Consider the following 12,088-nt stretch of genomic DNA (forward strand, 5'->3'; position numbering starts at 1 on the left):
TGGACAACAAAATGGCAGATGAAATTCAATGCTGATAAATGCAAAGTAATGTACAGTGGAAAACATAATCCCAACTATGCATACAAAATGATGGGGTCTAAATTAGCTGTTACCGTTCAAGAAAGAGCAGTAATTCTCTCCTGCCAAAAAAATGAACAATATTAAGAACCATTAGGAAAGGGATAGATAAGACAACAGAAAATATCATAATGCCACTATATAAATCCACGGTCCGCTCACATCTTGAGTACTGCATGCAACTCTGGTCACCGCATCTCAGAAAAGATTATTTTGGAAAAGGTGCAAAGAAGGGCAACAAAAACTATTAAGGGTCTGAAACAGCTTCCACATGAGGAGAGATTAAGACTGGGACTGTTTAGTTTAGAAAAGAGATGACTAAGGAGAGTATATGATAGTAACATGTAACACAAGAACCATAAGGAAGTACTATTTCACACAATACACAGTTAACCTGTGGAACTAAATTGCCAGGGGATGTTGTGAAAACCAAAAGTATAACTGGGTTAAAAAAAGAATTAAATACGTTCGCAGAGGATAGGTCCATCAGTGGCTGTTAGCCAAGATGGTCAGGGACACAACCCTATGCTCTGGGTGTCGCTAAACCTCCAACTGCCAGAAGCAGGGCCTGGATGATATGCGATGGGTCATTTGATAAATTGCCCTGTTCTGTTCATGCCCTCTAGATCATCTGGCACCAGTCACTGTCAGAAGCCAGGATACTGGGCTAGATGGACCATTGCTCTGACCTTGTATGGCCATTCTCATAGTCTTATAGAACTAGGTATTATAAATTTGCAGACTTTCAGACCCTGTGACTTTCTATTTTCTCAGGTTACAAAAATACAGAAGACATTTTACAATACAAACAGAGCAATATATCTTTTAGAGACTGGAAACTGATCCAAACCTTTGAGCCACATCTGGAAGTTATTCTTATTTCAGGGAAGGCACCTGAATGGTAACTAGGAGGTGGAGACTTAAAATAATTTCTATAAAAGAGTAACCCATTCTGTGAATTTTGTTAAGTGAAAAACCCTGTTAACAGCTTAGACAAGTATGCAATTAACTCTCCCTTAGCAGAAACTTCCTACTGTTTATGCTCAAGTTGTTGAACAGTTGAACCGTTATACTAAGGTATTTCTTGTGGACCATAACATTCCACAGTAGTTACTGATGTATCTTCCATAACTGAAGTGCTCTCCATGTCAGCATTTCTCATCTCTATTCAGTCATAAGCAGACAACAATGTATTATATTATTAGGTTCGTGGAGAAAGCTTACCTCACCATTGTCTATTACAGCCATAGAGGAGGTCTGACCACAAGCAATACTGACCACCATTTTAGTCTGTAAACAATTTGAGACTTTGCGAGGAGTTGGCTGATTTGCTGTAGATCCAGATCCAACCTGACCACAGTTGTTATAGCCCCATGCATATACCTGCCCATGAAAAGAGAAATACATATCTGAATAGTTTAGAGCTAAAATGTTTAGTTTTGCTACTAGGCTCTTCTGAAGAAATAGGACTTGCCCAACCCTAGCTAAATCCAAATCACGGACTTTTTCTTTTAATTTAAATATTATGAGCTAGATCTGGTACAGTATAAACATGGCACTTTTTTCAATTACTTATTCCAAAACAGGAGAATCCAAATTTTGTCAAAAATAAGGGACATTTTTCCAGTATAAAAGATAAAGGTGGCAGTAGGACATATACAACTTCGTGGGCTGAATTTGAACACCCCTCTTCCAATATATTTCAAGACAGTTAAGCATAACGGGGAATGCAGTGAAGGATGTCATTTATTTTCCAGCTTTACAGAATTACCCCCTTCTCACTTTTCTTAGCAGTCTGTTGTTTCAGGTGGATAAGGGTCTAAAAAGTGTCCTTGGGGTTCCTTATTTCCCGCAACCTGCCATTGGAGCTTGTGAATGGGGAAGTTTTGGTTCACCATACAAGTTTCAGCAGCTATGATACTTGATAAAAATTGCATGAAGGGAAGTACTGGTTGGTAGTTGTTTTATAAAAAAAATTGTTGCTATTGAAAATGTCTCAAATTAAGAAAGCAAGATGTTGTCTGGGTTCATAAAATCCTAAAAGATCTTGAAATATATACTGCCTCAGGAGACTTTTTCCCCTCCTCTAAAGTTTCTAATATATGTATGTTATTTCATATTTGGTTATCTAGTCCATCCCCAGAGGCAAATGTAGGAATATTTCCTACAGTTTACTATCCAGTGTTTTGTCCTGCTTTAAATTTACCCTTATAGAAAAGATGTTACCAGACATGCTGCTGACTGCAACTGTAAGACCGAGGTTGCCTTTGCATAAATTCAACATATCCTTTTTGGTGCTAATTGAGCGCTTTACTTTAATATCTATTGCTAGAAAATAAATGGAGAAAAAACTTTATGCAAAAGCACCAGCCACACACATTATAACATTACCACCATGAAAAAAAATAAAAAGCATGAGGTTCTTTGTCCATAACTATATTACATCCTTTGCTTTTATTAACTATTCTAATTCATCTAAAACTAAACACCTACTGAATATATGGAGGGTGGTGGTGGGGGGTGTATTTCAAGGTACAGTAGAACCTCAGAGTTACAAACACCTCAGGAATGGAGGTTGTTCATAACTCTGAAACATTTGTAACTCTGAAGAAAACGTTATGGTTCCTTCTAAAATTTACAACTGAATTTTGACTCAATACAGCTTTGAAACTTTACTATGCAGAAGAAAAATGCTGCCTTTAACCATCTTAATTTAATTGGATAGAAAATTGGCTAGATTGTTGGGCTTAACATTTAGTGACCAACGGCTCGATGTCTAGTTGGCAGCCGGTATCGAGCAGAGTGTCCAAACATCTTTATTAATGATCTGGATGATGGGATAGATTGCACCCCCAGCAAGTTGGCTGACAACACTAAGCTGGGGGGAGAGGTAGGTACACTGGAGGGTAGGGAAAGGGTCCAGAGTGACCTAGGAGGATTGGGCCAAAAGAAATCTGATGAGGTTCGACAAGAACAAATGCAGAGTCCTGCACTTAGGATTGGAAAATCTCATGCACTGCTACAGGCTGGGGACCGACCAGCTAAGCAGCAGTTCTGCAGAAAAGGACCTGGGGATTACAGTGGATGAGAAGCTGGATATGAATCAGCAGTGTACCCTTGTTGCCAAGAAGGCTAATGGCATATTGGGCTGCTTTAGTAGGATCACTGCCAGCAGATTGAGGGAAGTGATTATTCCCCTCTATTTGGCACTGGTGAGGCCACATCTGGAGTATTACATCCAGTTTTGGGCCCCCCACTACAGAAAGGATGTGGACAAATTGAAGAAGAGAGTCCAGTGGAGGGCAACTAAAATGATCAGGGGGCTGGGGCACATGACTTACGAGGAGAGGCTGAGGGAACTGGGCTTGTTTAGTCTGCAGAAGAGAAGAGTGAGGGGGGATTTGATAGCAGCCTTCAACTACCTGAAGGGAGGGTTCCAAAGAGGATGGAGCTCGGCTGTTCTCAGTGGTGGCAGATGACAGAATAAGGAGCAATAGTCTCAAGTTGCAGTGGGGGAGGTCTAGGTTGGATATTAGGAAACACTTTTTCACTAGGAGGGTGGTGAAGCACTGGAACGGGTTACCTAGGGTGGAATCTCCATCCTTAGAGGTTTTTAAGGCCTGGCTTGACAAAGCCCTAGCTGGGATGATTTAGTTGGTGTTGGTCCTGTTTTGAGCAGGGGGTTGGACTAGATGACCTCCTGAGGTCTCTTCCAATCCTAATCTTCTATGATTCTAATTGAAATGAAACAAGCACAGAAAGTTTCCTTACCTTGTCCAATCTTTTTGTTTAAACTTTCCTTTTATTTTTCTACTAGTTTATGTTTAACACAGTACTGTATTTGCTTTTTTTTTTTTTTGGTCTTTGCTGCTGCCTGATTGCATTGAGGTGTGTGGTTACCAATCAGTTCACAACTCTGGTGTTCGTAACTCTGAGATTCTACTGTATTAAATGTATCCTTTGTATAACTAACATCCTCTATGTGTTAAGCTATAATGAAGACATTTTCAAAGATTTACCAGCTTTATTTTTCAGAATTATAATGGAAGAGTGAGCCTCTAAATTTAAAGGTTCCTAGAGGTTAAATTGCAAGTAAACTTAAGCATATTTTCTCCCCTCCTAGCAAACCACCACAGGAATGTGAAATTTAAGCCACGGTTTCCCCATATAAGACAGCCACCTGTGATAACAGCTTCTGCTCTTTAAACCATTTGAAATGAACTAGCTGCCTCTATTCATCTGTTCAACAGTTCTCCCAATTTGGCAATTGCTGATAGTTTGTTTGCCCTTCACCTACCTTTATCTACTCTATAGCTCATCATTTAATGCCACAAGAACAGTGTCATGTGACACTTCAAAGACCTTCTGAAATTCCAGAGATTAAAGTCATTTACTTTTGCAGCCAATTCTTTCTGTAAATATTATTCCATAACACATTCCCTTATGTTTTGTACAATCAGGGTTATATGTCTTGTAACGACAAAGCCTCAGTCAAACACCAAGAGAATGCATAATAATATAGGTCAAACTAAATGTTTAAATTTCAGGAGGTTAGCACTGTAATTAAGTACAGTTTAAATATACATTATATTCAAAATATGCATTACAGGTCTCATTCTTCCCTGCAGAACACCCTTTCTCCTATTTCTCATCTTATCTTGTTTGGACCATATCACTGCTGCCTAACGAGGTGCACTAAGCTTCCAAATTTCATGCCCTATGCAAGGCAAAGAAATGAAAAATCTCAAGATCTTTCCTAAGCACAAGCTCCTCTCAAAAGCAACACATTATCAGCAAAAAACTAGCTTCTGAATCTACTTTCCCTCCCCCTCATTACAGACATTGATGTGCTACTGTGTGTCATAATGGCAGTAGTATGATTTTGTATTAGAACAGGATATGGAGGTGCTCAGATACTATGGTTCTGGGGACCCAGTACATAGACAGAATTATGCCTATTTTTAATTCCTCATCGTAACTATTTTAAACTGATTTTAGAATCAAATAATTCAGATGAAGCCTTAAAACAGCATTAGATCAGGCTGATTACTCGCATTCTAAAAATACCATTTTTACGCTCATTTGAAAAGGAAACATTGACTAGTCAGTAGTACTGAAAGAAATTTGTGATTTACACTTTCCAGGTAACTAGACATGGACCAATCAAGCCTGACTCCACTCATTTCTGCAGGGATATATTTTCTACAACATATGTAGCATACAGCAGAACTTTGATATAAAACCAACTATGCCCAATCCCTCTCAATGTATGTGAAGGTGGATAGAGCAGAATACTTCCACAATAATGAATAATGCAGCAATCAGATACAGTATTAAAGAGCACCAAAACACTTCCACAGACTGACCCATCCGTGTCAGTGCTAGAACAGTGCACACAGAGAGCAACTTTAAATTTGTATCTTTTGGAAGATTCTACCATTTCTGGTACAATTCTCTATTATACAGATAGGGAATACAAATTACATTGCTTTTTAGATGCAGTGTTCTTTCCAGTTTCAGACTTATTGATAGGTGTCCAATGCACAAAAAACCCACAAGAATACTCACTGGCCACAATTTTCAAATCGCAGTAAGGAAGAAGAATTAAAATTGGCCTGGAGAATGAACTATCCCTCCCACCGCTAGAGAGAAGGTGCCGTGGGTTTGAAGCACATTGGTAGGACAGCATGGGTAAGGTTACTTTGTACCTGTACTGTGGATAGAAAGGACTTCAGTCTCCAAAGCTATCAATCTGATTCCTTTCAGGAACTCCAAGTTTATTGAAAAAGTTAAATAAGAAAATATAAGACTTACATCTCCATCAGATGATAGGGCCATAGAATGATGAGAGCCACAAGCTACTTCAATCACCCTCTTAATTAGCAGGTTGGTACAGACTTGAATAGGAGTAATGCCCTGATTGGTTGTTCCATTCCCAAGCTGGCTGTATCCATTATGTCCCCAAGCATAAACTTCACCATCTGCACAAAATATGCATTTTTATGATACCACCCCCACCAATTGAGATGTTAATTGATTCAAACACTGTATTATCTTTAACTTCTATAAAAGCATAAGTACAGAGCTATAAGTGAAAGTGAGAGTAGAATAATTAAGTGGTGAGACTAGTGTAGTAATTGTTCTACAGTTTTTTTCTTTGTACAGTTTTTAGCCTTCATTCTCAAGTCTAACTATTCATAACTATAACATAGCATGAGCTCTGGGTTATTTGAGAGAGATAAATGGTGGCACATGAATATAATGGAGGACATTAACAAATGGTTTCACTAACCTTATTGCAGAATTAAAATGCTTCCCTCCCGCACCCAACTATAATTGGCAGTAAATATCATTAACTATTTAAAACTGATGTCAGCTGTCTGATCAGACAATACAGACAAAAGCTATTTTCCCCAAACCAAACCAGCTTTCTATATGAATTCACTATTCTATAAGGGAAGCCAAATAGGAAGCAACTTTGAGTGGACATTTCCTGAACTCCATTTAGTTTCCTTCCCTTCCTTGAGCTCAGCATTCTTCAACCTTGAGAATTTCTCAAGCAACCTCTCTGCTCTTCTCTGACTTTCTGCCTTCCCCGAACTTCCTTTAAACAGATTCTATCTTGCCTCTTGTCAATTCAAGGCAAAGAAGGCTTTGTCCAGTGAGTCCATATTAACTAATTTTGATGTTAATTATTTTTTAATATCCCCTTCCCAGGGAAAAAAAAACTGAGCAAGGTGTTTCAATGTGCTCATAATCCAACATTAAATAAAGGAACCAGGAAAACAATTTAGAGGAGAGAGTGAGCAGTCTGTCATTTTATTCATAATATTTCAGAAGCTTGAAGCCACATGCTACAAGCACATAAGAATAGACTATGACAAATTTAACTCAAAACAACTATTTAAAAACAAAGAAAAGTTTAATGTTAGGGTTTGAAGCCATTAAGTCCAGACCCTTTTAACCAGCACTGCCTCGCTAGTCAGCCAATGAACTTTACAACTTCATGTTGGAGTCTGGTTTCCAATTTTATGTTCAAAAAGTAAAATGCATTCATTCCCTTGCCACAGTTTACTACCCACCCAGTGTTGAGAAATAACCTGCGTTCTTCCTTTTGTAAAAGTTGGTTGCCTAGAAGGCCACTAAACTAGAACATACTATTTGATTCTGATGGCCACCAGGTTTGGAAAATGTTATCTGATCATGGAGTTCTGATAGTTAGTAATTTACATAGCTCCTCCATCCCAGAGGGAAGACTAAGTATGTTACCATCATGGTATGCTTTGGGCTAGTTCCTCAGCTAGTGTAAAGTGACTTCAGCAAAGCTATGACCTATGTAAGTTGAGAGATCTGGCCTTTGAACTTTGTTGACCCAGGATCAGAATTTCCAGAAGAGCAACACAAACCCAGCACATTGCTACTTGGCCAATCTACCAACATATCTCCATTTCCATTCTTGGTTAACCCTGATAGAATATGTAACTGATTATTTCACATACTAAATGTTTTCTACCTTCAGTGCTAAGTATAACATGTGGTCCACTTCCATAACTGAGATTGTTAATCTTCTTTCCACATAAGGCTTCTAATTTCTTTGGTACTATTGTGCTTTGATTATCTCCAGTCCCCAAACAATTACTACAGTTTAGTCCAAACACAAACACCTGGGGGGAAAAAAAAACAGTTTGCATTTTAAACTATTTAGATTCATATTTATGGAGAGGGAGACAGAAATATAGATATATAGGGTGAAAACTGGCCCTAGTGAAGTGAATGGGAGTTTTGCCATCAACTTCAATGGGGCAAAGATTTCATCCATGGAAATTTATTGCTGGTTCAAAGGGTTCTACAACTAGTTCTAGATTCAAAATTTAGATTTTTGTTTAATACACAAAGAAGGAAGGTTTACGAACCCTAATTGAAATAATTCTACTGAAATCATAGGTCTTTAAAAGTTTACGGAAGTGTTTTTATTGTGTGTTTTGTACGCTTTAAAGGCAGGCATCCAAATATCTCCCCCTTTTGGGTGCCTAGGCTTATTTAGGGCAATGCACTACTTCTCTTTCCATAAAAAAGCTGTGACAATTCTATTTTGATTCAGAAAAAAGTTACTTAAATTTAAACGGATACCTCTAAAGGGGGCATATCCTGGGCTGGAGATTCATTTTTATTACAGCTGCTATCCTTTATATCACTATTGGATATAATAAGTTCTAACATTTGTCATAATAATTGTCCAGTTATATTTAAATGTGCGCTAGTGTAAGAGATCCAAGAAGTGAAACTGACCAGTCTAGTTCAGTTGTCCAAGTGAAATGAAATGTAAAGAGACTCCCTTTATGTAGCAAGTTTTTATTTTTTCGTCTTTACTAATCTATGACATTAATATTAACGAAAATTATTTTCATTACGAGTGTTTTATTGTGAATCCTTTTACTCTCTTCCCAGTTATGTCCCGATGCAAGATTTCAAATATTTGCAATTCATTCCCACCACATTCATTCACAGACTGGGACAAAGTTTCATGCAGTGTCTTTTGTAGCCTGCTTATTTACAGGCATTCAAAGGGGTTAGAATTACATCCCAAAACAGATCAGGTATTTCATTTCCTTATACACTTACCTCATCATTATGGGTTATGTATATAGCTTCATTGGCCGATGTGCCAAATACACATGCTTTCCGAATAGATGCTATTTCTTGAGGTGAAAGCAAGGTAAATATTGGCCACTTTCCTACATCCACCATGACTATGTTGGGTTTCATATAATTCCTATAAGTAAGTTGACATTTCTGCGGTAATAAGGAAAAAAAACACACTGTTAAAAAGGCTTATTTTTTGTTTCAACAAACGGCCCAAGATATTCTTCTTTAGAAAAGAAAAGCACTTAAAACTTAACTACAGGGACATGAGTGTCTCTGATGAATGAATATTCTATTCCTATACAAGATGTGTAATCAAACACCATACCAAGGAAGAACAAAAATAGCTAGTCCTAGACAGGATATTAGAGAAATATCATTAAAAATAAGTATCTGCTGGGCTACTTTGAATTAATAACTACTGGGGGGGAAAAAAAAAAAAAAAAAAAAAAAAAAAAAAACAGATAAAGACCCTGTTCTACTTGAAAAAAATCCATTTGTTAATAAATATGCAACCTGTTACCTAGCAAATGTTGCCTTTCAGTGGCAGTAGATTTCTGAGCTATATTTTGGATCTAATTTTCTTTTGTATTACATTCAATTCTCTTGTAAATGTGAAACAGTATTCCAAGCCTATATTCCATTTAAATAAAGACAAGCAGATCTTAAAGCAGAGGTGGACAAACTAGGGCCCGTGGGACAGTCCTACCTGGCCTTTGAGCTCCAGGCCGGGGAGGATAGCTCCCTCCCCCGCAGCCTCAGCTCACTTGCCACCAGCACTCTGGGTGGCGGGGCCGCGAGTTCCTGCCGGGCACCATGGTGGTGTGACTGGCTCCAGCCGGGTGGCGCAGCTGCCAGTCCTGCTTCTCTGAGAGGCATGGTAAAGGGGCGGGGAGCGGGGGGGTTGGATAAGGGGCAGGAGGTTCCGGGGGGCCATCAGGGGACAGGGGGCGGTTGGATGGGGCAGAGGTTCTGGGGGGGGGGTGAGAACATGGGGGATTGGATGGGGGTGAGGTCCTGGGGGGGCAGTTTGGGGCGAGGGATCCCGGGGGTGTGTCAGGGGACAAGGAGCAGGGGGGGTTGGATGGGTTGGGTGTTCTGAGGGGGACAGTCAGGGGGTGGAAAGTGGGAGGGGGGTAAGGGCCAGGCTGTTTCGGGAGGCACAGCCTTCCCTACCCGGCCCTCCATACAGTTTCCGAACGCCGATGTGGACCTCAGGCCAAAGGTTTGCCCACCCTGGTCTTAAAACAAAATATCTGTCTCCTCCAACTAGTGTGCAATCCCAGTTTAATTTTGGACAGTGTGAAATCCCAATATATGTAAGTAGCACATGATGCCAGCTTGTTAGGGTTTTTTGTTAAGTATTAGGGATGTCCAGGGGGCAGGGGCTGATTTAAAACTTTCCTTGTGGACAAAAGTAACTATTTTTGAGCATGAGAGAATTACAGCACAAAACCATGATCTGTTTGCTTCAGACTACTTGCTGAAAACTGTTGGCAAACTCAGCATAGAGCAACTAGTCATTATTGGTTAATTGGGAAACACTTTGGATTGTGTTAGAACATTGGAAGATGAGCAAAAGATAAAAGTATCATCAAATCTGCCAGAGAAACAATATCACTGTGTATAATTTACAAATTTCTGCCACCCTCATCACCTCTAGTTTGCGCATGGAAACTGAATGGATTCAAGGAGGAGATAAAAAGACTCAAAAAAAGAGCACCTATGTAAGATTTTTTAGGCCTGACACAAGAAAAGTTATGTTAGCACTGATGCTCCAAAGATATTCTGCTGTTAGTACTTGTTCACATTTATGTGATAGGCTGGTACTTCATTGGCATGGATCTGTGCTCTCACCAGAGCATTCCATAAAATGACAACACTATGGTATGCATTGGTCATGTATGACCCAGGAACCTCTTAGTGCCAACTAGAAAAGGACACAGAGGGGTGCCTAGATGTTACAGGGACCTCCTGGGTCCAGAATATACATTCTAGACATATATGGGTGTTGTTAAGGAGTTACATATCTGTGTGTGTGCCACACACACACACACACAATTACGTTAAGGTCTGTATTTAGGAACTGATCACCAGCAAAGATGAAATACAGGTTCTGTCAGAAGAGAAATTGTTATCTAGCGGTCTGAACTATACAGTGCTTAATTTACATATAAACAAAAGGGCCTCTTCTGACCTGTCTAAACTGAATGCTAATGAAGGATTGTGAAAAATTCAAAAGACAAAAGTAACAGGAGGAAGCAAGCAGCGGGAGAGCCGGGGAGACAACCCTATTCTGACCCGCACACCAAAAGGGCTGCTCTAATAATTTGGGGGACAAAGAAGACACCCTAGCATCCTTCACTATGGAAGCAAATGGACAATGAGTTTGCTTCATGAAAGAGGGATCTCAACCACACCTGGCTGAAAACGCTGGAAAGAACCTTGGATGAGACCAGCTTCTTTAAACAAAATGTTAATCTGTTAATTATGTTTAGTCTCAAGAAAGCGTTTTATGATTTTGTTTGATATGTAACCATTTGTTTCCAATATTCTTATTTACTTGAATGTCAGTTCTTTAACAATAAACATAGATTTATTTATAGTGAATAAGATTAAGTGTTTAGCAAGGTATAAGTAATAAGTTGGTGTTTACTATTCCTTTGGGGACAGCAGGCCTGGTAATTTTGAGTGCTCAGTGGATAAGGGGCTGGGCACTACAGGGAATGCTCAGAAGACTCAGGGATTGATGTATGCCTAGAACTACCCTGTACAGAGACAGCAAAGCCTGAAGAGGTCTGGAAGGCAGTGATTGGATTGTCAGAGGCTGGTGATTTCAAGGAGCTGACCCACAGACAACACTTCCTCGCACTATGGGCAGATGGTGGGGAGATGCTTCACGACCCTGGGTACAGTCACGTAGAAATAATACTGTTAACATAATATCTATTACATCTAAAAGACTATGTTAAAAGATAGTTAAAGTTGCAGAGTCAAGCACTCAGTTAAGAAGTGCAACCTATATCCTGTCCCATGCAGCTCCTATCCAACCCCCTCCAGCTCCTCCCTCCCTCACTTTCTGGCTCCTGCAACCTTCCACCCTGCAACCCCATTTTCTCCCGCCCCTCCCATTTCTCATCCCTCTGAATTCAAGACAGGCTTCTCCCCCTCCCGCCCATGCTTCCTGGGCACCAGAAGTAGAAGCAATGAGAGCAGTGAAGAGAATCCCCCTACTCCCAGTTCCTGATACCATAGTGTTTCAGGACGCCAAGAGGTAGGGTGACCAGACAACAAGTGTGAAAAATCAGGATGGGGGGGGGGTAATAGGAGCCTATATAAGAAAAAGATCCAAAAATCAGGACTGTCC

The 12,088-nt window shown here is 39.8% G+C and overlaps 1 protein-coding gene across 2 annotated transcripts in view; it reads right to left on the bottom strand.

The window, feature by feature from the left end:
• Positions 1-12,088, bottom strand: part of RCBTB1 (RCC1 and BTB domain containing protein 1) — a 47,534-nt gene that overhangs the window by 18,489 nt on the left and 16,957 nt on the right. For both annotated transcript variants that reach the window (XM_054014996.1, XM_054014991.1), the window contains exons 2-5: positions 8,701-8,871; positions 7,592-7,742; positions 5,893-6,059; positions 1,303-1,461 (exon numbers count right to left, since the gene is read on the bottom strand). In XM_054014996.1, coding sequence (XP_053870971.1) covers positions 1,303-1,461; positions 5,893-6,059; positions 7,592-7,742; positions 8,701-8,844 — 621 coding nt within the window. In that variant the 5' untranslated portion in view covers positions 8,845-8,871. The remainder of the gene's footprint in view (positions 1-1,302; positions 1,462-5,892; positions 6,060-7,591; positions 7,743-8,700; positions 8,872-12,088) is intronic.

The sequence above is a fragment of the Malaclemys terrapin genome, chromosome 1 (genome assembly GCF_027887155.1).
Source record: "Malaclemys terrapin pileata isolate rMalTer1 chromosome 1, rMalTer1.hap1, whole genome shotgun sequence".
Taxonomy (NCBI): domain Eukaryota; kingdom Metazoa; phylum Chordata; order Testudines; family Emydidae; genus Malaclemys; species Malaclemys terrapin.